Source organism: Odontesthes bonariensis, chromosome 9 (assembly GCF_027942865.1).
Source record: "Odontesthes bonariensis isolate fOdoBon6 chromosome 9, fOdoBon6.hap1, whole genome shotgun sequence".
Classification (NCBI taxonomy): Eukaryota; Metazoa; Chordata; class Actinopteri; order Atheriniformes; family Atherinopsidae; genus Odontesthes; species Odontesthes bonariensis.
The window spans coordinates 14,300,182-14,326,793 of NC_134514.1; the positions used below are offsets into that span (position 1 = coordinate 14,300,182).

The window sequence follows — 26,612 nt, forward strand, 5'->3', positions numbered from 1 at the left end:
GATAGATAGATTTTATTGTCATTATAAAAGAGCATTACAACTAAACTGTCAGCAGCAACTCTGTCAGGTCGTACTAAATGTCTTTTCGAAATATAAATTGTCCATTTTATTTGTGTTGCGGAAAAGCATGAAATGGACATTGGCATTTTTTGACAGAAATGACTGAAAAGGGACATTTTTGGTGCCACAATGAGACTCGGTACTTACTACTTCTACTGCTGCAACATATCAGAGCTGATAACAGTGTATTTGTATGAATAGTTCTGTGGATATTTCACCATATACATAGAAGAAAGAAGGTGTAACCAAATAAAGTTCATTTCAAGTTTATTTGTCATAAGTATGTTAACACACAGTAGGGGGACAATATAACACTGAAATATATTGGATGTGATGAGGACACAAAGTCTTTCAGCATGCTGCAATTCCTAAAACTTAGCAGAAGTTGAAAATAGGAGGGGCAGTATAAAGAGTGAAAGGAGTATGTACAAAGTTATGTAAGAGTGAGAAACAGTGGATGTGTGGAGTGTGGGTACCAATATTGCACATGTGAATGGACTATCAAAGGGATTACAATTCATCCTGAGAGGAACACAAATCTATGAAACAAATTTTAGAGCATCCTATCCTACAGTTAAGCAGACGTTTCGCTCAAAACCATAAAAGTCAACTTCCCCTAAGTATCTCAAGATGACAATAAATCTGTGGGATTTACTGTAAACAGCAGCATCTGTACAAAATCCAAATGCAGTGAATGTTGAAATATTACAGAAGGTCACTTAAAGTCTTCGCCTGCTGCAGTAAAAGAAAAAAAAAGAAAGAAAAAACAGCATCTTAACAACTAGTTTAATTTTTATTCATAAATAAAAAGAAAGATGTGAAGATCTTTTGCATCACTTTTCTTAAATCCCACTTGTGGTTAACATAATGGAGTACTTTTTGTAGAATGTGGTTCGACTAATAACAAATCTGTCAAAACAAGTGTTTTCAGCCAAACTTTTAGAGGATACAGCTGCTATAATGACAGTTTAAAATGGCATAACATAGATATAAACTCTGATTACCAGTAGTGTCCACAGAGAAGTGAGTATAGTCTTCATTTCTACACTAATCAATAATATGTAAGAGTATCATACCACATTTGGTTGGAGCGCAGTCAAAACTTTTTCACCTTTGCCTGTCGTAGCTCCAGTTAAATGTGTAAAAATGCACGGACATTAGTGCAAGTATTGCTGGGCTGGTGCGTTTGCATATTCTGTGTCTCTGTCCTGTCCACTGACATCCAAAGCAGTCAAAGCAAATGGCTGCTGTTCCTGAGTCCTTTTCTGCTGAAGGTCATAAGTGTGACCAGAGGATATAAGCCATCTGGGCAGAAATGTAAGGAGAATGGTAGAAATGATGATGTTGCTTTAAGTCTGAATTCCCTGAATTATATGAAAGCCAGCAGTTTTGCAAAAAGACATTGGGAGGAAAGCCATAGAAATTTGTTTCAGTCAAATTAGACTTGTCAGATGTGTTTTAAATGCCTGGCTTTTAGGGTAATATGTGAAAATGATGTGATGCAGCTCCAATAGAAGTTTTGAAACTCTGCCTGTTTTACTCTAACCTCTGTGACTGGCCTAAAAAGTGCACAGAACCCAAAAAACAGCACAGCACAAATCGTCTTGTTAGAAGCCTTTCAGGATTGCTTTTTTTTTTTTTCTTAAAGGTCCAGTGTAATAAAAAATATGCTTAGTTCTTTTGGCATTGTCAAAGTAGCGTTACTTAGGTTAGATCTACAGCTTATTCAGCCAAAGTTTGTTTTCCAAAGGTTATTTCCAATGTTTCACTCCAGTGAAACATTGGAACCTTAAATGGGACTTTTAAAGCAACTAAAACTAATTTCCTGATTGATTTTAATAAATGTATGAATCTTCGGAATTATGAATTCACCATGTGTTTACCTGCAGAAATAAATTCTATTTGATTCATTATGATGTCTTGGAGCTGTTTGGTGTAGTTATTTGAAAGTTTATTTTGCAGAATTCAGCATTCTCAGTGGCAGCACATCTTCCACCCATTCATTCTGGGATGCTATCATACGCTCCCATAGGGCCACCTCGTAAGGACCCGAGTCCATCCAGTCCACCAAAGCTTCATAACTTCTGCCTGCAGAGAGACACATCCACACACAAGCAACAGGTTCATGTTTAATCACTCCAAACCTTTGTATTTAGACATTCCTGTGATTAATTTTCCCTCTCATGGCTGCCGCTGCCCCTTTTCTCAAAGCTTTGATCTAGAAACATTATTCAGAGCTTAAATAGGTCAGAGCCACACTGTACAACCAGGTTCAGGTTTCTGATGTCTTTCTTTTATGAAATTAGATTCAGGCTTTTTTTTTTTTTCAAACTCTAATAAATGTGGTGCCAGTCCAAATTTAGTTTCTCCACAAATATTCAATTTACTAACATCAGCAACTATGCCTCATTTCAATGTAAACTGCTAATTTTACAGGAGCTTGTGTTTTGGCCCACTTTCACTTCAGAAGCACCCAAAATGTAGCAGTGCCACAATAATGGTGCAGAAACTGCAACATGGCAGCTTTTTTCTGTGTTACAGATTGTTTTGTAGAGGCAAACCCTACAAACTATGGGGTATTTTTGTAATTTCTAACAAATCATCTGTTCTTGATACCTAACCCACACCATTTATTGTATCATTTCTAATGCTAGAAATGTATTTTTGATTCCTAAACCTAAACCTTAATTGTGAGTTATGGTAGCACTGAAATGTGAAAGAATTTTAGAAAAGTTGGGTGAGATACTGCTTGAATCTCTGAGTTGCATGACAACCCCACATCCGTCCTAACGAGTGTTTTTAAGGAACTTTACTGTGGCAAACACGAGTTTTCTTACAGTTCAACATAAAACAAATGGAATGTTAAACTTATAAAAGCTAATGCACATATACAAAGATTATGGAGCCTTGAAACTTTGCAATTTTTGATCCTTTGCTGTGAAACTGCAACACTTTACACTGCGGACCATGCTTTGGAGTGAGATTGTCACTTTCTCCTTCACAACCATTGCAATCTGCTTAGTCATACAAAAATGAGCACCTGCTCCTGCCACAGAGTCTGGTACATAAATCTGCTGTTAGTGATAAGATTTTTACCTTTATGAAGGATGTTTGCCAACTTAAGAGCTCTTACTGCATTTATTCTGATGGTTTTATAGTAAGTATAGGAGCCAGCATTTAGCTAATTAGACTATTAGCTAATGAAATGTTTTCAAAAGGAAGAGGCCATGCAAAGACCTGATGGCTGAGTGATTAGAATGAAAAGCTCACAAGCTAAAAGCAGCCTCAGCTGCCACATCCACGGTTAGACTTCTGCCTGCCCTTCTTTCTTTTTTCCACATGTCCTGTCTCTTTCCATTACATCTAAGAGGCAAACTAATGGAAAAATATTTTTTTTTAAATGGAGCCAAGAGTGTGTCTGTTAAAACATCCACTCATAATCATAGTACATACTACAATTTAGTGAAAAAATTAACCAATGATGCAAAAAAATTGAAAATAAATTGATGGTCTGATCTGACATTGCGATATTGACTCATACAGCATTGTTTCTATTTATTTTGACCAATAACAATCATGGGCAGATTATTGTCTTCAGGCAAATGGACCTGATGAGTCAGAGGGGCCCTGTTTTTATCCTAGTAAGAGACACGAAATATCCAGATGCAAATGCTGAGGAGAGGTATCTGAAGAGGCATAAATTACCACAAAGAGCAAAAAACCTCACCAAGAAGATATAAAATAATCAAAACTATAAATGTAAATGATCAAAAATGAATGCAAATACACTCAAAGACATTAAGAATATCAATATAAGACAAAGAAACAACCAAGAAGAGATACAAAAATGCCCACAAAGTCACACAAAATGATCAAAAGGAGAAACAAAATAACCCCTAACAGACACACCTCTGAGGCAAAACTGTCAAAATGATGGAGTAAACACATACTGTAAGTGAATAATTTGGCAGTTCATTGTGACCTCTCTTAAGTCTGTATGTTTCTGCGTCACAACAGTTCCTCTCTAATCCTCCAGTTTCTCCATGAAACAAAATGATGCTCCAGCTGAACTTATTCTAGACACAATGTAAGGTCTTGCTACCCGTACCTGTTCCAGCTCCAAGTCTCAGGCCCCCCAGCAGGTTGCTTGCAAGCCTGTCTCGATCCCAGACAGTCAGCTCCAAGCAGGCCTCTGTCAGATCAGCTTCACTGATGCCATCATACACCATCGTGTGGTTAAACACCGGGTCCACTGTCCTCCGCAGCACACGTGTCTTCTGACGACTTTTCCTGCTCGTGTCTGGCAGCACAAAGCTTAAAAGAAAGTGGGAGGAGGATAAAAGGTTATCTGAATAGCAGTAGTGAAATGAAAATGTCTTTTTTACTTGATTAGATTTGTGTTCATACCACTTAACGTAAGGATCGATGGTGGCCCTGACTAAAGGCAGGTTCTTGCATTCTTTCACCCAAATGTGAATCTCTCCGGTGTTTGAAGCATCTTTTGCTACACCTTCAGAGAAATGACACACAAAATGATAAGGCTGGCATAACACTGCCAAAACTCAGTCACTATACAAGTTCCTGATCAAATATCATGACTTAACATCCAATTTATTGGATAAAACTTAGAATTTCATTAAAAAGGGCTATTTCTAAGAAACAACATCAAGTTATTTCTTTATTACGAACAAAGATGAGCTAAACCGGAGTAAGAGAAGTTTTGATTTTCTACCCCAGCTGCAGTGAATACACTGATAAGGTTATCTTATTTGAACAATTGCACTTTTATAGACAAAATAGGGGTTTAGAGGTGCGCACCTATCAAATGCTTCACTTTACTGTAACACAAAGCTAAACTAAATTGTACCCCCGAAATCATTATGTTGGAAAACTAGTAAATTTCATGGTGTGGTCTGAGCATAAAGTCTGCCTCATACTGCATTTAGAAACTACATTCTGCCATTTCTGGAGAAATTGTGGAGGATTGCTGAAAGCTCCTGTCCCTCATCTCCTGCTAATGGCTAAAAAGTCAAAGATGAGCCTATCAGAGTGCGTGTGAATAGGAAAAAGAAGAGAGAAGCTGTTGATTATCAAATGTCCATCAGTTGTGACTTCTAAATGGCAGTTTAGGCTGTCGTTGGGATATAAACTACAAGAATATATCTGACTATTGACAATGTTGTGCCACAGGTGCACCGACAGACTTTCCCACAGACAGCGGCGAGACGTTTTTGTTTCTGGAGTACAAAGTGTGAACATACAGGCAAGTTAACATCAGTCACTTTTGGTTTTCATTAAAAAAGCTTCTCTCATTTTGTTTTTGGAGTCTTTTTGGAGTAGAAGTTTTCTTCATTATGATAATCATGTAGTTGGATTTTGCTTTACAGCAATCCCACCCATTCGCTTGTAGGTTTTTTTATTTTTTATCTCCAAATCAACAGTTAAGAGAAACTCAAATTACAAGCAGCAAAAAACAGAATCTTCAGATCTGTGTATTATTGTAAAAAAGAAAAAGTACCTTAAAGGTGGGGTAGGGGTTCTTTTTCTGGAACATTTTTTTACATATTGCTTGAAATACTCTTCACACCCCCATTGCAACCAATTAATTAAAAGTTTTGACACAAATATGAAAAGTTTTGTTGGCCTCTAGAACGTACAATCTAGGAAAAACAGTATCCAATCATTGTGAACGGACCGTTCACAATGATTGGATACTGATGCCGTCTATCAAACTGCAATCTGCTCCTCCCTCCCCCTCCTTCTCCCTGTGCGCGTACCCTGCTCCGTGAACGAATTACTCATCCAGAAGCTTGGCAGGAAGCTAAACTAGAGCCAGCTTGGCTAGCCCCTAGCATTATTAAACATATAGTTATCATATACTAAATATCGATGCTTGCTGTCAGAACAGCGCTCGTGCACCTTCGTGCTCGTGCACGTTCATGGAGGCGTGCCTTCGGGGGGAAAGTGAAGAAAAGGGTTGGGACTTTTTACCTGTGTATTTTCAAAATGCATCACTTCGCTGGACTCAAAATCCAGGATCTCCTACCCTACCTTTAAGTCTAAAAGCTGTTTAAAAAAAAAAAGTATATACATATATATCGTGTTATTCCGATTAAGAGAGTCTCCACATCGTCACTGTTCTTACGAAGGACATGTTGGCTGGATAAATAAAAAGCAGTGAAACAACCATTTGTTGGGTTCTCACAAATAGATGAAATATTTCACGAAACTTGGACTAAATTGAGTCTACCTAATAAATCAGAGCCAGGCGAAATTCAGCTTTTAGAATTAGCTGGTCTTAGACAGCATAACTTAAAAAAGTGCTCAATTCAGCTTTTCTTCTAATGACATGCCTGTGATATCTGCCAAGATCCAGCTACCACTATACTTATACAGTATACTTCAAATCATTTTATATCAAAGCCTCAGGTCAAGCTTTTAAAAGCAACACAGTGTTGTTCCAACAAAAGTAATAACTGTGCCTATAAAATAGTTCAAACTCCTCTGCCTGCTTACTGCGCTCTTTATACAGAGACAGCTAGGAGGGGAAAAAAAACAAAACAAAAGAGCTTGCAACGTAAGCTAATTCTAATAAAAAAAATAGAAGAAATTCACACTAAATCTCTACTAAAGGTAGCGTTATTAGTGTTGTATAAAACACTAGTGCCGTTAAGTCAGTAACCTCTTAATCACTGCTGTTAAGAATTCCAGCTCATAATTTCTTGATTAGATTTGTTTAGGTACAAATCATGTGAACATCTGCGGACACCTAGTGAAACAGTACAGCCGTGGAATAAAGTCTATTTTCATTATTAAACCATTTAAAAAGGAAAAGAAAGCAAATAAACATTCCATCAATTTGTTATACCGGCTTAAGTCAACTCGGGGTCGAATGAACCGATTTCATTTGTAAATTTAGACCCTGCTTTCCATCTGTTGTTACTTCTCACTGACTTTGCAAAGCTACATTTTGAAGCTCAGATTCTTAAACGAATAAAATGTGTCACAAATCCAAACTTTAAAAAACAGAAGAGGATCGAGGGCAGACCTTCACTGTGGGTGATCTGTGGCAGGAAACGAATGGCCAGTCTCATTTCTCCTCGCCCATTTGACGGTGCACCAATCAAAGGCATTGTCTGCAACAGAGAAGACTTTACATCTCATCATGTGATATAAGCAGCCTGAATAGACTCAAGGAAATGAATGAGCAGACTGGCCGCATAAAATAACAGCTGTTATTTGATGAGACAACAACTTCTGCAGATAAAGCAGTCTTTGTGTGCATGTGTGCTTGTTTTTACCCTTGCTTTCAGGGCTAAGTAATTCATCTGGGTGTGGTCAAAGTCCCACTTGGAGAGGTCCACGTCTACCTCACCCAGGAAGCTGTTCCTGCCAAAGGTGTCGTGATGCCAAACAGAGAGAATGAGCGTCTGGGTTCTGAGATACTCCATGCGAACACGATACTGTAAAGACAAAAAGTCTGCTTTTGTTTTGTCGTCAAGCAGGTGTTTCAGTGTGGGAAAATCTTTGCGCGTGTGTCTCTGGTCTTACTCTGAGGATCTCATTGAAAGTCGGATTTAGCGTTTTCTTTTTTACAGATGTTTTCCTCTTTCCGAGATTGGCTTTATCAGGAACCAGGTAGCTTTTAACATACCTTCAAAAGCAAAAAAACAAAATTCACTTTGCATAACTTGACAAAGAAGTAAATTAAGACTTGACCTCTTAATACAGTTGCTCCAGAATGCAATGATCTGAGAAAACAACAAATTCATAACTATATTTTAAGTTGTACTGGAAGTAAGTAAGTTATTGTTATGTTGGCAAATATTGACCATGGTGGCAACAGAACTTTAAATGAATTTGTATTCACATTCCAGTGACAACAACGTACTGATCATGGTGGACTTTCCAAAATATCTTAACTGCGCATTTTTCTGTGTAGAGATAGTTTCACGGCCTCACAAATGCTACCAGGCAAACTCCCACAGAGACACGTTTGCAGTAACATGCAACACTGTAACACCTACAAAAGTTAAGTAAAGTGACAAAATAGATGAAAAGCTGATATCTACACAAATTCCCTGGTGTATATGGCATGGAAGGAATTTGAATCAAAACCCTGAGTGGAGAACTATCTTGGAAACAGGTTTTACTTCTGTAAGGCATGTCAGAAGGGTTACAACAAGCCGGGTTTTTTATTTACTAGCAAAGCAAATATGAAGCGATTTTTTTTTAAAAGCTGTGAAAGAGAAATGTGCATCAGTCATGTTTCCACTGACTGGTTTGAAGCAAATAAACTAGGCTGTGTAGTGTTGCCAGATGATGGTGGTATAGGCTACTTAGCTTGTATTTCAATAGGAGAAGTAGTTGTCCTAACTTGAAACAAACCTTGAGGCGAAAAATTTTTTATTTTATGACGCCTCTGGTCATGGAGCTGTTTTGATGGGTACTGAGGCTTTTTAGGTAGGGTATAAAAGATCACTGGTACAGTTCAGTTCTTTTGCTTGTTTCATTGACTGCAGTACACAGTTTTTTCCCAGAGATGTGTCTTATCTGGCAACCCAGGGGGTTGAAATGCGATGGGCTTTGGAACTATGAAGTTCCCAATGTCAATAGAAAACACAAACTTTCTGTGAAAGGATGGCGAATTTCAAACAAGATTATCACGGCTGTAGCATTGCTGTTGTAGAAGCGAGCGTTTCCACTTAGAAGTTTTCTTTAACTCTGATCTGACATCTTGGTTACTTCACGGTTTTATACAGTATCACAGCTGATATTCAAACCACAGGTGCATCACTCACGGATCAGAGCGGCCCCTCTTCGGGTCGACTGCTGCCAAGTCTCTGCACTCGGCCACAAAAATGTGAAACTCTCTGAGCCGCTGAACGTAGTTGATGGAGAACTGGATGCTTCCCTGAACTTCCACAATGTCGCCGCTGTACATGGTCATCACACTTCCACTCAGCTGAGAGCGCACACAAACGAACAGTCAAATCCTTTATTTATATGTGAAATGAAAGAGTGATGAGACATGTTATGGGACATAGAGGAAGAATGTGCACCCATCCATTAATTATCTATAACATGAGGGAGTCACGAAGGACTGGATCTGTCCCAGCTGGCATTGTCATGAAAGAGTCATGAAAGCAGTTTGAAGGGAATTCAAAAATAGATTTTAGTTTTAATGCATCCTTCATCTCATTATGGTGAGCTATGCTGTTGTCTCATTCAGGCTGCGTGTGGCTGGAGAGGAGCTACCACTGGAGGCATCAGCTTGACATGCAGCAGTTTCCACAACAGACATGAAAAGCACAGACGGAAATAACAACATTGACGATGGCTCAGTTCAGTTAGAAAGTGAACCAGCATGCACAAAAACAGGACAACCCCTGAGTGGGATGCAGCAGTCATGTGATTTTATGAGTTCATACATCTTTCAAAGAAAAGCAGTCACATATTAAGACAACAAGCAAAGCGGTGTGGCTCAAGCTTAAGTGATTCATGCTGTGGTGTGTGAACATACAGACACCATGTCAGGGGAGCTATTCAGGTTAGTCCCTGAGCTGCCTGTCATTAATCTTCCTCGTTGGTATCTGCGCTCATAGGTGGAGTAAGCATATCTGCCAGCATCCTGAAACACAGACAGCAGGTGCAGAAAGCTCTGTGCACACGGATGCAGAGCAGGCTTTGTCCTACTGGACAAAAGGATGTGGGAGAAGTTTTACCTCCTTCTGTAAGAACGATGGAACAGATTTGCTCATCTTCTTCAGGTGGTCTGGATCCGAAAAAAGGGACGAAGAGGGTGACGTGATGGCTGAAACTGTAGAATGGTTAACTGAGATGTAGAACATACACAATTTGCCTTATTTTCCAGTATGCTTGCAAAAATCCCATCAAGAAAAAGGGAATCAGACAGTTTTTACCATCACTGCCGCGCCTGAGATCAGTAGTCGGGTCTGGTCTTCTTTCTTGTCCTGCAGTTCGAAATATAAAACTTTACAAAGTCATTCAGAATGATCTGTACAGGAAAATTGAACTTGGATTGGAGAAAATGCTCACGAGGTGATATGGACGCCGTGATATCCTCCATACTTTTGGCCAGATTTTTTGGCCGAGTTTCTGCTCGCCGCAGTGCTTTCCTGACAGGATTTTGGTCATCATCATCATTTTCACCTACATATTGGAGGAGAAGTTCAGATTAACTGGTTCTGTTTGTTAGTGTGGGCAGAAACTAGTGATACTGAGCAGACTATAAGTTTAACTAAGGATAGTGGAGTTCTTTTAAACTAAATAATGAGTTGCTATTTTAAATGTTTTAACAGAGCAGGTAAACACAACAGATTAACTTGCAGAGTATTATATTAATTAATTCTATAAAACTTTTGAAATCTGTGACAAATGGTCTATAATATCCTAATATGCCCAGTTTGGCATCGTTTAATGAGGCATCATCAAACGGTCGGCAGTTTACTACATGGCATTGTGACAGAAGGAAGCAAATTCTCAAACTTGAAATAAAAAAATTCTCTCAAGGTGCAGACTGGTGAAACTCAAACTAAGCATTGTTCAACCCACAAACTAAACATGTGCAGCTGACCACGGGAACACACACTGTTTACATAGATTTGCTTCTGCACACACAGATAACCCAACACGGACATGTTATCAAGGATACTGCTGAATCCAGCCCAGTGCGACAGTAAACTGTCAGCAAACAGCTGGAGTAGTGACTCCTTCATAACACCGGTTAAAGATATCTTTATATATAGAATACATAACTCATTTATAAAAATATATACATTTTTTTTTTCAGTTAGTACATATGATGACAGATTGTGCTTTTGTCCCATCTCACTAACATTTATTACAAATGTATCTGTTAAGAACAACCTGTTTCAGATGTATGATGTTGTTTTAAACATGTGGACACAGAATATTCAGATTGTTCCTTTGTTTATTCATTTATTTACTTTAGGATATCTAAAAAATTCTCTTAAAGCTTTTCTCACAAAGTAACTACTTTAATCTCCCCCCGTCTTGGTTTTCATGAATTTATTTTCACCTACTACGGTCACGATACACCGTTGTAAAAAAAAAAAAAATAAATTCAATTTTCTTCTATAATCCTCTCTGTTTTGTTTTTACTTTCTTTGTTTTGCTCTGACAAAGACATTTCTGAGTAAAAGGGTATAGTGTATTGCTTCTTTTTTTATATCGAGCACCATTTTGTGATAGAGTGCAGTAGTCTAAGAAAGTTTTTTTTCTTTACAATTTCATTCATTTTTTTACTTTTGAAATATATCAGTCAGAAATGTATTTAAAATATATTTAAATTTGTTCTATTTCATATCATAATACATCTAGCTTTATTACAAGTGTCAACTAAACTTTCGCACACCTTGTGTTCTTTCTGATAAGAAGATGTTAGAATAGAAGAATAGCCCCATTTATCCATACTGGCTGCTTTAATGTTGTTACGACCCGCGCACGAGAGTATTTTTAAACCTGGGTTATTTCTCTTTTTTTATGAATCTATACTATTAACCTGCGTCAAACTAAAGTGCTTGTTTTGCCACAAATAATCTAATCAAAGGAATGTTCATTGTGCATGCTGTGTTGCCTACAAACTGAGGAATCATTTTCACATGTAGTAAACTGCACTTTAGAGAGAACTTCTGTGAAAATAAGGTCTCACGGTTTGAACTGGTCCTCGAGTTGGACCAGGTTTCTGACGTGCTGCTGATGGACGACTCCTGGCCGGTGTCTGACCCGCTGTAGTTTGTCCACACAGGGCGCTGATTCAGCTTGTTGGTCTTCCTGTTGTGACGCTCCTCCGAGCTCACTGGTGTGCTGGCCCTCACTGGTCCACCCAGGTCAAGCTCATACCCGGACTTGACCTCTGACTCCTCGTCTTTCACAGCCGGGGCGAGTGAGGTGTGAACGCTGGTGTTGTCCGTCATCCCCAGGTAATGGCGGTAGTCTGTGGGAACAAACGCCCGCGCACGTGGAGCCACTGTCTCGTGGTCCTCTGACGATCTCCTGGACAAATTGGCTTTATCTGTGTTCTGCCTGTGTTTTCTGCTCTGGGAGTGGACCGGGTTTCCATCCAGTCTGAGCTGGCCTGAATCTTTTTCATCAGGAACACTCAGAGCGAACATGCTCGTGGCTCGGCGCAAAGAATTTCCCCGACTGCTGGAAATGCTAAAGCTGTCCTTTCTGCTCTTAGGAGGTCGCGTCTCTTTGGATAAATTGCCTTGTGGTTTAGTGGGCTTGTCTTCTCGAGTGGAGTCTTTTGAGCTTCGCCTGGTTTGCCTCTGCGGCCCTGACTCAACTGGGACATGATTGTCGGTGAGTGCTCTTGACCCAGACCCCGTCTGTCTATCATGTGGTGACTTTGATCGATTCTGAGGAGACGGCGACTTTATAATAGCTGCTTTTGTTTTCTCGACAGCAGGATTCAAGCGATAAATCTCTGGGTCACCACTCTTTAACTCCTGAGATGAGAGCTGGGCACTTTGTGGCTCTTTTCTTTTAGGGCTTTTGGGTTTGTCAAAAATTAAGGATACCCTGGAGTCGGAAGTGGCGTCATCCCAGAACTCCCTCAGAGTGTTAAATTGTAAGCGACTTGTGCCGAGACTCTGAGACACCTTCTCTAGTCTCTGATTTTTGTTATCATCTTCCTCATCGCTGCCTGATTCATTTCCAACTGACCTCAGGTCAAACTCAGATTTTGTAAATCTTTTATTCAGTTTGGCCTGAATACCTCCACGAGCAACTTTACCTTCTCCGAGAGCTTTAGGCTTGCCGGTATAAAACACGGGCTTGTTGCGCTCCTGCTCCCAGAAGGATTTGAGCTGCTTTATCCTCTCTGCTGTGCTCTCTTGATGTGGTAATGCCTGCCTGTTTAAGTGTGGACTATTAGTCCGGTCTTTATTGGCTGCATCCTCTTTTCTTTTAGGAGACATGCTTAAATGCACGCTTTTATCCTCACTGTCCCTCCTCTTTGTGTCCTCGCTTGAACCTCTGGCAGTTTGCCCTTTGCAGGTGATTTGCACATCATTCCCACTTTGCTTTAAGTCCATATATGGGTTGTTTCTGGACAAAGTGAGCTTCTCAGAGTCTTGACTGACCCATGTTTGGAGATCTGTATCCAGCTGAGGCACAGTAATAGTCTTTAACAGCAGTTCTTGCAGTACTGTTTCTCTGGAATTTGAAATACTGTCTGGTTGTAACTTTGGTTTGACTGCAGAGATGCTCTCAGACTCTGGATCTATGGTTCTTTCCGATGAGCTCAGTCTGGTTACACACAGAGTCTCAACGTCTGAAGCTCCTCTGTCGGCTTTTTGGGGTCTGGATATCAACGTTGAATCCGCTGAGTCTTTATTGTTCCTTTGGGTTGAATTAATCATCAGATTTTCTACTTGCTGGTGATTATTTAAGTGAACGGTGTCTCCTATATTTGTCTGTGAATAGGTCACCATCTGCAGATCTCTTTCATCACTGGGATTTGAGGGCACTGGGATTTGAACAGAGGGCATATCAGATTCTTTTTCTACAGAGAAGTGAGCAGGGTCCGGTCCTTTGTCACTGGGCGTCACTGATTTACCGATAATTATCTTAGGGCCTGTGTTGCTTTTCTCCCAGAACGACTTCAGATGAGAGATTTTCAGTGGTTGGTTTTCATCAGCATTATCTTTCACCTCTTGAGAGGGAATTCTCTCTCTGGTGTCTGTCCTCGCCTCCTCATGTGTTTCTTTCACTTCCTTGTTGCCTTTTCTGTGAGTCACTCTTAACTCTTTATCCCAACTGATCGGTCTTTGTAAGTGACTCCTCTTCGTTTCAAGTGTTTCCTTCTCTCTGTCACTTGTAGGTCTATCATCAGCAGTATTTCCTGCAAACGAATCTTTATCTCTCAATTTGCAAATAGCTGCTTGTCTTTCAGAGCTCTTTGTGGCCTTTGGACCATCTTCTGGATTCAGCCGATCACTGCTGTCTGTGCTGCGGTTGAACCAGTCCAGCACTTTTGCAATAGACTCCTCTTCTTCACCAATGGGGCTGGTGGTCTGAGTGGTCAATTTAAACACATGCTTCTGATTTGACTGCTGGGTATGTGGATCAGACTTGTCATTAAATTTGAGATTGTATGATAAAGGAGGATCAGAATCTGAAAAACAAGATGTGAAAACAGAAGAGTTGGTTTGCATTATCTGCCACTGACCTCTTTTTTTCCTAATTAAAATAACACGGCTCACAGACTCCTACACTAATTCAATATACCGCATCATAAAACAGCATCTGTGTAGTTTCCCTCTCTGAAACCAGCGTTGGAGAGGGATCGTATTGTCTGTCTGTGGGTTTTTTAGCTTACTACTTTAGTCCAAACATCTAATGCAAAAAATTAAATTGTGTTGTCATTCATGATCTACAGAGGATGAACCTTGTGACTTCAAATTTAACATCATCTGGTCACATTTCTGGGGGTTTCTTTAGGTTTTTTTTGGACACTAATCTTCACTCGTGCATGAAATAATGAAATCATTGCTGTTGTTAACACGCTAGCATGCTACAGAACATAGTTAAAGTAGAGATAGTAGCACATCTGAAGTGTTTTTCTCTGAAAATCTGTCAGAATACTCGCAATGTCCCTCTCACGTTCAGTTCTGGATCTTCTTTCAAATTAAACATTTCATTATAACATCTTTTAAACTCAATTTACTCAAAGCTAAAGAAACAGTCTCAAAGATTTTTTTCTGAATAAACTATATTGCAGAAAGAAGAGACAACAGGGATTACAGTATCATATATTTGCAGTATTTAGTATAAGCTGGATATTCGTGGTTATTTTCTTGGAATAAAAGTTCCATTACGTTACATCTGATACAAACCATACCGATACCATAGTAACAGGAAAGACAGTGACTGACTGTCAATGAAAGCTGAGTGTGTCTAAAAAACAGTCACACTGGATATTGTTTGACAACAGATAAGTTTGAAGTTTTGCAGGGAGCTTAGTGAACCGTTGGATGAAGAGCTGCAAGAGACTTAAAGTTGAACTGCCAAATGAGATCAGCGACATGTGCAACATCAAATCTGATTTGGAAAAAGGCCAATTATTGGCTGACATCTTAATTCAATGACAGCAATCAGGATAAGTGTCAAACTTGTTAGATAGTTTACTGCTGGGCATTACTGTTGCAAAGATTTCAAAGATGTTAACTGTTTGTGGTTTTCCAGGCTCTTCACTAATTTTCACTGTCTCGGGATTAGGCCGGCAGAATTTTGAGCTTCCTTGCATGCAATGAGATGGAGCAACATTGATGTTCTTTGGTTCAAAACATAGTGAGAAAGCAAACAACTGTGTCATGTTAAAGTGACACGGTGCAAATTTCAGGATGTACGGCATTCTGTCGAACCACTATGAAGTTCTTTTGTTTTATACTACAGAGGTTTGCTCGTCTGTGACTCCATTCTCAGTAACTTTTAGCTCCTCTGACAAACCCTGATTCTCTAAAATGCAGCCCCATAAACTGGGTCTGGATTTCCAAAAATGGCACATTCATACAGCTGGGGCTGTCTAATTCTACTATGATTATGATGGCTGTAACGTTTGCTGTGCTTTATTTCTGCTTCAACAAATTTGTCAATTACTGAGAATTTTTAAATAAGAGACATTAACAATAGACTCACTTACTCAGTGTTATGAGGCTGTTATTTACTCTCTAATTTTTATCTTTAATAAAAACAACAATTTCCATGAAGCATAACCTTGAGAAAATTTCAGAAGCTACAAGAAAAAAATGCTTAAAAAAAAACATTTATGTCATGTAAGTGAACCCACCCACAGTGCTTTGGGGCAAACTCAGCTCCTCCAGGCTCACTGCTGGTCCCGCACTCCTGATGATTTCTCTGTCCTGAGTGTTGCTGCTGGCTGAGCTTACTAAGTTGAAAGCTGCACACTCTCTTTTGGTCTGATCATCCTGAGCTTCACTCTTCTGTGGTGTTACTCTCTCAGCAGAAACATCAGTCCTGGTGTATGTAACTGGTCTGAAATTCAACAGAATTTGAGTTTCTTTGGAAGGATGAAAGGATTTAAATCTATAGACCTGGGGTAAAAGTTGTCTACTGACCTGTCTCTTGTTATAGAGGGCAGGTTTCTTTCTCTTTCCAGACTTGAATTAGAGGGATCTTGAGATGCATTACACAGTGGCTGGAGAGAATGTTCATCCGTAGGTCTTGATGGATGAGCGAACTGAGCCATCAGATTCGAGGCACATTTCTGAGGTGTTTCATCTTTGCTCTTCAGGCAAGACTCATCTGAACTCCTACTGGGTTCATGCTGGAGGCTCCGTCTTGGGGCAGGAATAATAACTGCAGGTCTTACCTGAGTGTCTAACTCCGGCTGTCCATTGCTCTCTGACTGACTGATGTTGCGTCTTGAGAGGAACGTCCTCTTCTTTGGCACCGGCCTGAAACCTACAGAGGAGCTTTCTGATGTGAAGGACCCCCCTGAAGTCTGACTGGACTCACTTGCTGGGGGATACTTCAGTGGCGAGATGGGCTCTGAGAGGAAGGAAAAATGTAAGAAGGTCGCTGTATCACTCCCTTCATCACAACCTTATAAATGTGTCTGGTCCTAATCTCAATTCTAACCTGTCTCCTGTGGCTCCTGGTCCCGACAGGTCAACGAATTGTGACTATTTTCAGGAGGCTCCACAACAATCAGGGAGGCACGGTTGAAAGGGTTGTGCCTCGGCTGGAAGGAAAATGAAAAAAACGAGGGATTTTTGTTATAATAGCTGCGGTTGGACTACAGGAAACCTAAACCAAAGAAAGAAAAAAGTACCAAAGAAAGCTGTTGAACAACACAAATGATTACCATTTTCGGGGAGCAAACTGTTGAATATCGATTCTCTTTTTCTGCATCACTGCGAGAGAAGAAAAGGAATTGAAATGGAACAAATGATTTAAAATAAACACAAGAAGCATAAAGTATCAGACAAGGCAAAGTCCTGATCAGAATGGGTACTGAATTTAGAATAGTATAAGTAGTTAATTTATACAAACTAATTTTACATGATCTCAATATTTTATGAAAATGCCCACAGATTTTTCAAAAGGTTTTCATTTCGTAAATGATAATGAACCCAATTATTATAATCCTTTTGATTAATTTAATACATCTCTCAAACTAAATTCCCCACAATGTTGAAGATAGGAGATCAGACTGAGAGCATTGTGTCATCATAAAACGTAACAATTGCAAAGGATAAAAGACAATCGCCCGAGATCCTGAAACACCTGTTTAAACGGATAAAACTGTGAAAACACTTAACACAAAATTAATTACAGAGGGTATCTGGGTTGGTGTGTATAAGGGAAAAATGCAACAAACAACAGCCAAAGAGCTCCAGGCTGACCCAGAGCCATCTGGAGCAGTAATTTCAGCCCACATCGTAGCCTGCAGGCTGAACCAAGTAGGGGGTGTCCTCTTTGGCCTGGAGGACACCCCCTCCTTGGTTCAGCCACCCTAACTGAAAGACAGGCACAAAATATTTCACAGATAGTCTTTGTTAGGTTGCGTTCTATGGTGAAAATGTATTGGGGAAAAAAGGGCAAACATCAGTTTGTTTAAAGACAGGAAAAGTCATTGCTGTGGAGCCCCTTTGCTGCCTCTGGTTGGCTGTGGTTTTAGAAGCAATGGATGTATCAAAACAGTGACAATATCAGAAGATATCCAAGGTATTTTAGAGTCAAATGTGAAACCATGTGTGGTTGATGGTGAAGGTATAGAGTTTGGATAGGAAAGATTGATTGTTTTTGCCTGGACAGAAGTGAGCCTGCTATTGTTGCCAAATGTTCTGCAACCGAATGTCGATGAAGGGTAATTGTGTCTGTTTTCATTATTTCACCTCTATGGAAGCTATTTTCCTTTTTCAACATTTATTTCCAAAGATTTTCTAAATTCTGTGCTTTAAATCCATTAATTCTGACTGTACATTTAAACATGCCGCATCTGTTGCAAAACATCTCAGCAGCAAAATGTGTTTTTTTTCAAAGTATAGTGTACGTGACTGAGGCTTTCTGGCTTATAAGAAACAGCATAAAAAAAAAAAGATGCCCATGCAACCAAATCAACCAAATCATCAAACAAACTCCAAATCTTTGAGAGAACAAAATATCTTGTATGTTGCGGGCGAAGAAAATGAATAAAATCTAATCTATCTGACTGCATTTAAAGCCCATGTGATGCAGTAATTAACTTAAAAACTGCACCGCCTCTGCAGTCCTGACTGAGCAAATACCTGAGAAGGGTTCCGTTTCTTACAGGCTTGGCCAAGTCAAATATTGACTCTGCTGTAACAGACACTTTCTGAATGAGTCTGAGCTGTGTCACAAAGGCAGTGAACTATACATTCTGTTCTATTCAAGCGACCCTTGGCGGGGTCACTTGCCCACTGGAAGTAATTCCAGTAAAATAGAGTTAAACAATTTACTGAACTGTTTATCTGTTCTCCCTGCAGTATGCTGTGAGTGATACAGAAGCAGCTGGATTATAAAACGGTGTATGTTCAGTCAGCACCACCTATGTTTACACACACTGAGTCACAAGACACCACGCACACTGAACAAACACAAATTCATCTGGTCAGGGACACAGAATGCCTTTGCAATGACAAGTAAGTGTGTCTGATTCTCATAGCATTACACAAATTAGAAAAAAATAGCTAAACATACTGACTCAAACGGTGAAAGTCAGACATTTTGCTAATTAATCTAAAGTAAGAGCTCATCTTGAATTCGACGGCCGCAGCACGTAAAAAAACAAAAAAGACCCAGCACTGTTGTGCAGCTAGAATCATATATCAGACAAGAATGAAACAACATTCCTCCAACAAAGGTTAACAAACTGGTCTCCTCAGTTCCCAGACATTTGCAGACTGTTCAAAGAACAGAGGATGCTACAGAGGGAAATATGACCCTGCACCAACTTTTTTGAGATATATTCCTGCCATCAAGTTCAGGGTGATGTAATGTCTTTCATGAAACAGTAAAATGTCTCACTTTCAACAGTTAATGTTTTCTATATCCTTCATCCTGTTTTTTTAGATTTTACACAGCATGCCAACCTTTTTGGTTCAGGGTTGTACATACACGTACGCTGCTTTGTCTCAGTGTTGACTGACTTTAAGCTAATGAGTGACTTGAAAGTAAAAGAAATCAATAGGTCATAGATAGACAAGTTAAATTAACATTGTACTTTATCTCTTGTGGCAGCTGTGCCTCCAAACATCTGGCAGGTTTCGGGGGAGCTACGATGTCTGAACCTCGACTACTGGGTGACTTGGATCGGTCAAGTCTAAGAGACCCGTCTGCAAGAGAAAGGAGTGTGCTTAAGTTTGAGAATAACAGCAATGCAGTTTACATATACATGTTGATAAAACAGAATTGATGGAAATGTGTCTTTGCCTTATTGTGCTATTAAGGCCATAAAAGAATATACATTTAATCCAGTTTAAATCTATAATTTTCTATAATAGGTATAACATTCTAGCTGCAAGTAATGGAGTTAGACTATTTCCTAAATTGAAAAAAAAGGGGGGCATTAAAAACAACCCCTTTATCGGTAGCAGAGAGCGAACACACCTAAACCCGGCGCTTTCCCCTGCTTCATGGACGCCAGGATGATCTCAGAGCCGTGGATCTTGTCATTGTGTCTGAGGGACTTGGCTTCGTAAAACCACTCTCCTGTTAGGTACTTCAGCTTGACGTCTGACGGCGAGCAGTCGTTCAGCACCGTCTCCAGTTTCCTGTCAGGAAAACACAAAAGAGACACGTGCAAGTGCTGAAGTCAAGGACTTTTTCTGGATCATTTTTAGATCTTTTATGCACTGCTGGCTGGCTCATGATGAATGAGGCATAAAAACAACAATAACAACATGATGCCCTCTTTATGATGGAGAATCTGACACCATTTTAATTCAGTTTGAATCTCCAAATATGAGGCTAAATATAGAGCCAAAGGGAAGACAAACCAAGTCCTTCAAGCAGCTACTCAACAGGTCGGGGTCTACTTTGTCATGTTTTACTTCATAGTGCTCCAAATGTTTTCAGTGGCTGACAGATGTGAACAGCAGGCAGGTCAGTTCAGCTCCTGGACTCCTTAATCACAGAGCTACTCTGCTGTAATGTATGCAGAGTTTGGTTTGGCATCATTCTGCAGAAATAAGCAAGACCTTCCCTGAGAAAGACATCTAGATGACAGCATGTATTGCCTTGAAACGTACTTTTATTGTTCAACATTAATGTGACCTTCACAGGGGTTCGAGCTATGGTGCAAACTGTGGCCCTACATACAGATTTTAATGATAAGACTGCAATGATAAAATCCCCAAATTATTTACAAGTTGACAGTACCGTGCAATAGTTTTGAGCTACCCAACATTTAGATTTCATTTTGCTTTCAAGAAGCCAGACTTTCTTGTAATCTCTGAGCAATAGTTCCCCAGACTTTCCAAAGGCTTATTCACAACTCAGTCCAGTCCTTATACCTGATTGTTTCCAGAGAAATGTGTTTTGTTTTTAACACAAACCTATGAATCATTCAATGATCTACACAAAACAGACAACTTAGCTAAGAACCAATTTCAAATGGTGTCTTTAGGTACTTTCTTACTAGCAGCCTGTCGCAGAGACACATAATTTGTCTCTTTTAATCTGCAACTCCAAAGATGTCAGAGATAACACTGACTGAAAGCATTTTTGCTCCAACAAACTGAGTCCCAATGACCTATTAGCTGAAAACTTGGCATATCTTGGCATTGTGTGCAGTGCAGTGTGTCCTTGAAGATTTTTAAAAAGCTGGACAAATGGAGGACAAAAAAAGTCCTAAAAATATATATCTACAGCAGATGAACAGCATCTGAAAGATGATGTTTTCACTTTCCTCCATGCAGGCTTCAGAAGGAGCGGTGAACTCCTCGACATCTTTACCTTTAAAGAGCTCCAGTTTCTCCTCCATGCTTGTTCCTGAGTTGCTGCTAATTTACCTGATTAGTTGAAAAGAGTTTGACCTGGTATGTTTCTAAGTGTTATTTCCAGTCTTTTGTTACCCATGTTCCAACTTTTCCGAAGGTCTTGTTTAACAAGATTTACATTTGTCATTCCCCCAACATTTTGAGAACTAATTTTTTTGGTCCACATTTTTATGCGTATCACTATTTGGACCTCAGTTTAACAGAATAAAACATTCAGTTTTGATCTTAATGGCATCCGTGTGTCTCTTCCTTCCACTTCATACTGCAGTGTGAGCATTACATAACCGCCACACATGATCAATCTTAGGGGTGGAATTCGGAAAACATCTCTATCAAGTACAAATTGAATCAAAGAGGGATCAAAACAAATTCCTGTGTTTTAAAATCACCATTCCAACTCATCTTTCCACTTGTAGGGGAATCACAGCTGTCATGTGAAAAAGGGGTAGCACATTATTACGGGCTGTCGGCTTAATCCTTTTACACTAGACTGGGCAAGACACAGCGAGCATTCAGCCTCCCACTGGCAACAAGGTCGGCCAACCAATTCCATTAAACTCACCATGAAAAGCTCTTTGTTTCGTGGCAAACCTGACTTTAAAACTAAATTAAATACATGTTCAAATGTTGTATTTTGGTTGAATTGTGACCGGTAATGAAGACGTTTCTCCTTTTGTTTCAGGACACGGGAAACAAGGACTAGGTTTTGAATTCAAGCTGCAATACTAAGCTGAAAGGATTTGCTGAATGAATCTATGGTCGTCTCATCAGTGAGGGTTTCTATTCTCGTCCGCCAGACCAGCATGATCCTGCTGATTCTTGTGTGCATTTCAACTTATCTGTAATCTAATTGCTCACCTCGCATTGAGGTTTCTCCGCACTGGAAGCAGTGCCTGTGTCCGGAAAAGCTCTTATTGTGTTATTCTATTAAGCAAAGACTGTCACACAAATACCTCTTCTCACAGAGTGGGACTAGATTTTTACTTATAAAATGACATTAGCTCAACATCATGAATAAAGTATTTTTCTATTCTCTTCTATTCTTCTACCATGACAATAACTTAAATGTAGGCCCAAAATGTTTCAGCTCACATAAAATAATTTGAGTAAAAAAGATGCCTGAATTTTTTTAAACATAATATTATCAGATGTGATTGAGATTGAGTAATTTCTACCTGACTCTCTCCTCCTCTGCCTTCTTCAGGTCAGCGTCCCTTCTCAGTACCGTCAAAATCACCTCCTGCTCCTCCTCCGTCAGGTGGCTCAGGTCGATCATGCTTCCACCTCCTGCTTCTCTCAGCTGACAGGTGTGATATGATGGACGAATGCTGGATCTGTGGAACAAGGTCACATTTAAATTGATTATATATTAAGTACAGTACTGCGCAAAAGTCTTGAGAAACGCCTCATTTCTAAAAATGTTTGGCGCAGCTATCTATTCAAACATGAGAGATATCCCCATACGATACAGGATACATTTTAAGATTCTTTTATTTGTTTTTAAAGCCCTACATGGTTTGGCACCCCCTTACCTAGTTGATCTTTTAAAAATTCAGAGCCACTCCAGGGCCGTCAGGTCAGCAGACAAACTGCGTTTAGTGGTGCCCCGCTCCAGATTAAAAAGTAGAGGGGACCGGGCCTTTGCAGTTGTTGGCCCAAAACTGTGGAATGAGCTCCCTCTTCATATCCGCCTGGCTCCCAACTTAGCTGTTTTAAAAACAGATCTTAAAACCCATCTTTATGCCCAGGCTTTTATTTCTTTATGATCCTAGTCTTTTAATCTCATCTGAGTCTTATCTATTTATTTTTTAACCCCTTCTCTTTTATCCTTCTTATGTTTTGACATTCTTGTTGCCTTCTGTTATTCCATTAGTTTAGCTTTACTTTATTGTAACTAAAGCATATCCATGCTTGTGCTTTTTGTGTTTATGGGTGTCTTCAAGTCTTATTGTCTGTGTTGTTCATGTTCCTCAAGTCGTTTTTTTTACTTTTTATTTTAGGCCTTCCTGTTAGCACTTTGGTCAGCTGCTATTGTTGTTTTAAAAGTGCATTATAAATAAACTTTGACTTGACTTGACATAAATGGAAAAACAGAGTTTGTACCGCTCTACAGGCTTAAAAGTAAATATTTAGCATCACCTTTATTCTTCAACACAGTCTTCATAGGACCCGTTGTCACTGATTTTCAGTCCAGTTCTTGTTTCATTTGGCATACCTCAGCCTTTTCTCCCGGATTCCCTTCCTTAAAAGCTCCTTCTTAACAGCCAGCCTTCCATGGAGACCATTTCTGACCAGGCTTCGGCCAACAGTAGATGGATCAACTAAAGGTCCAGATGCTTCTCTCAGGTCCTGTGTCAGATGTTTGCTGGGGTTTTTTTTCTATTTCTTAAGAGAATTTCTTTCAGATGGCATTCATTTGCTCTGGATAGTTTATTAAAGCCAGACAACTCTTCTTTTGTCCTCCACTTGTCCAGTTTCCTCAATTCTTTAAAGAGACACTGTACACCACACTGAAATATGCCAAGTTTTCAGCTAGTAGCTCTTTGGGAATACCTTTGTTGGTGCAAACATACTATTTTATGTCAAACACAACATGGCAGGCATGAGATAGCATTTTTCATGGATGAAGCAAATAGAAGATGGGAACAAATGGTGTGTCTTTGTGACAGGCTGCTAGTGACGAAATGCCTACAGATCATTTAAAATGGGTTCTTAGCTTAGTTGTCTTTGATGTTTAGACATGAGACTTGTTCATCCTTTGGGTTGAGAGTATTCTTTAATGATTCATACATCAGTGTTAAGTGCCTAACAAACAAAAAAACATTCCTCTGGTGAAAATGGTGAGGTACAAGGACTGGACTGAAAAAAAGGTGAAAAAGCAGCCGAAGTCCAAAGAAAGACCTTCAGAAAACCTGGTGAACTATCACTCAAGACCACTTTAAAAGATTAAAATAAAGTTTGGCTCCTTGGAAAGAACTGAAGTGCAGCTCAAAACTCATGCACAGTATTGTAAGTGACACACAGACAAAGCCAGTGAACTGAGATGACTTCGGCACAACAGGCTCCTGATTAGGAGTAATGAATAGTGGCATCCATTAGCTAAATTTATTCCAGAAACATCTGCAAGACTTCAAGCCACTCTTTGAATGTGAAGCAAGGACCAAAGCCAGTTTTTCCTCTTTACCTGAACATAACCACAACTGCTACCACGTCACATGTCACATTATTTGGCAGATTTAGTTACAGAGTTAGATTTCTGTAAACTCGTTCTTGTAAGCTGACAACTTGTAAGAAAGGACTTGCTTCCTAGTTGCATTATAAGAGAGGCAACATTATCCAGAAGTTCACACACGAAAAACAAAGACGGCAGATCACAAACTTTGTGAAACTAATTATTTCTTGTTTGCAACATCATTATCTTGAGGGCCAGACCCTCAAAGTCTGTAATTACTAACTGAAGCTCCAGAAATACTGCTCACACTTTGCTTTTCTGCATATCTAACTTAAATAAAGGGTTTGAGTCTTTCTTCCACCTCCTGTTCTACACAGAAATATATCATGTGCATTCCTTTGTCAAGTTTATTTAAGGAGGAGGCTGTGCTTACACAACATGTAAGCCACAAACTATTTGACTTTTTGATCCTCTCGAGAAAATGCTGCAGTCTAATCCTGGAGATCCTGCATTTATTTAAGCAGATAGTAATTATTAAGAGGTAAAAGCGAATAAAATGCACATGCAGGGTGGAAATGTTGTTTTCTTACCCAGCTAAAATCCATTTAAATTTAGAGGTGACTATCAAAATTACTCCCTCCCCAAATATATCGATTGAATGTCATTCTAGCGCGCTTCGTGGTCTGTAAGTGGGAGAAAAACGTGTGTGTAGTGTTTTCCTACCTCTCAGGACACGTTCAGGGCTCTCACAAACCGCTCATTACATTCCCATCCAGTTGTGGTGGTGAAAGAGCAACAGGAATTAAGAAAAAAAAAAAAAAAGTTTTCCCTCCTCCGCAGCTTAGCCGCTGCCGCTGGATGCGCTGGATCCTTCGGACATGAGCAGGGGAGGGGGGTGGGTGGGGGAGAGTATGGAGGATGGATCTGACGAGCATCAACGATGAGAAGAAGGATGGATTACCAGCAGCAAGCACTGAAATATATCATATTCTATTTCATCTTTTGGTTTTGGTTGATGGTAGGTCTGGGTGTTTCACGGTGAGCGTAAGGTTTCATTGTATCGCCGGCTGAAGCGAAATTTAGAGTTGGGCGTGTTGATCCGCCTCTACTGTAATGACAGGTAGCGTCCAGCAGGTGTCGCCCGTTGCTGTTTGACCAAAGGGTGTGAGCACCCCGACAGGCAGGACAAGCCGAGGTCAAACAGTAATTACACGCTCGCCACACGAAGCTGTTTTCCCATCTGTTCGAAGCTTTTTGAAGGAGTGCACGTGTCATAAATATAAATATAACAGTATTACCCTGATGTGACTCTGTGGCATTCAGGACACATCCATGGATCCGCCGTCCGAGTCTTTCTCGGTTTTATGTTCAGAGAGAAATAAAAATCGCTAGAAAAAAATCCTTTTCTGGGATATTTTCCTCATAAACAGCTGGAGGTATACTCCCCCTCATCCAAATTCTACAAAACTGAAATAAGCCACGTATCATAATGTTGGTTTTGATTGTTTAGCAGTTGCACATTTATTTATTTTATGGCCCCTGAATCAACTTAATGTGACTAAAGATACCTCAGCAATAAAAACCTGTTTATTAATCGTGGATGATTTCAAATCATCTCATTTGATCCTTCTCATCAGTGGGAAATGCCCCAAACCAGACAAACCAAGCAACTGTTTCTGTATTACACATTCATGGGCCGTTGAAAACCTTTGGATTGGACAGTGGGAATTTGATTAACTGCAACTTTGCCCATCAAGATCCTGACAGTGTGACCCTTGTCTTCAGTGCTTGATTTAAAGATGGGAGCTGCATCACGTATTTTAAGTCCTAAAGGGATTCATTCTTGTGCTTTTCGTGGCATGTATATTTCAGCTTTTAGTTCAACTGCCAGAGCAGGGGCCATGTATTCTTCTGGGACGTGTTACAGAATAAACAACAAACTTAACAGAAAGTATAAAGATGAGTAGCCCATTAAAAGGGGCTGAAAACCTGAACCCAGAGCCATGTAACTTTCAGCAGCATATCACCGTACAGTAGCTACACTACTTCTAAGTTGTGCAATAGAGTTTGCAATTTTACTGAATATTGAAATGGAAAATGAACAGTTCAGCTTTACTATATAAAAACATACTAGCCCCACAGTAGAAACTCAGTGCGATTTAAGTAAACCTTTCATTACTAACTACATCTAGTACTTTATATTTGATGGAGACTGGGATCATCCTGTCAGACAGTACTTTAGTGTATCGAGAGTCCTCGGTGCCATCTTTGGCTGTAATCTCCCAGGTGTCTTCAGTCGGCTTGCAGCTTAATATGCTCCCACTCCCACCAATGTGCTTCACTAT

At 39.8% G+C, this 26,612-nt stretch overlaps 1 protein-coding gene across 2 annotated transcripts; it reads right to left on the bottom strand.

Annotated features, from left to right (window-relative positions):
* Positions 1 to 311: 311 nt before the first annotated feature.
* On the bottom strand, positions 312 to 25,314 carry sytl2b (synaptotagmin-like 2b). 2 transcript variants are annotated; one of them, XM_075473239.1, is made up of 19 exons: positions 24,991 to 25,310; positions 22,271 to 22,429; positions 19,705 to 19,868; positions 19,319 to 19,430; positions 16,937 to 16,985; positions 16,711 to 16,813; positions 16,188 to 16,620; positions 15,899 to 16,104; positions 11,756 to 14,224; positions 10,120 to 10,233; positions 9,984 to 10,034; positions 9,786 to 9,880; positions 8,862 to 9,025; positions 7,612 to 7,714; positions 7,362 to 7,523; positions 7,109 to 7,196; positions 4,468 to 4,570; positions 4,169 to 4,374; positions 312 to 2,148 (listed from the first exon to the last, which is right to left on the bottom strand). In XM_075473239.1, exons 2-19 carry the CDS (start codon positions 22,369 to 22,371, stop codon positions 2,012 to 2,014), a joined length of 4,860 nt encoding a protein of 1,619 aa, XP_075329354.1. In that variant the 5' UTR covers positions 22,372 to 22,429; positions 24,991 to 25,310; the 3' UTR covers positions 312 to 2,011. The 2 variants fall into 2 exon arrangements, with proteins under 2 accessions (XP_075329354.1, XP_075329355.1); XM_075473240.1 differs by lacking the exons at positions 312 to 2,148; positions 4,169 to 4,374; positions 4,468 to 4,570; ... (2 more) ...; positions 7,612 to 7,714; positions 8,862 to 9,025 and adding an exon at positions 9,068 to 9,691 and having other exon boundaries at positions 24,991 to 25,314.
* Positions 25,315 to 26,612: the final 1,298 nt, after the last annotated feature.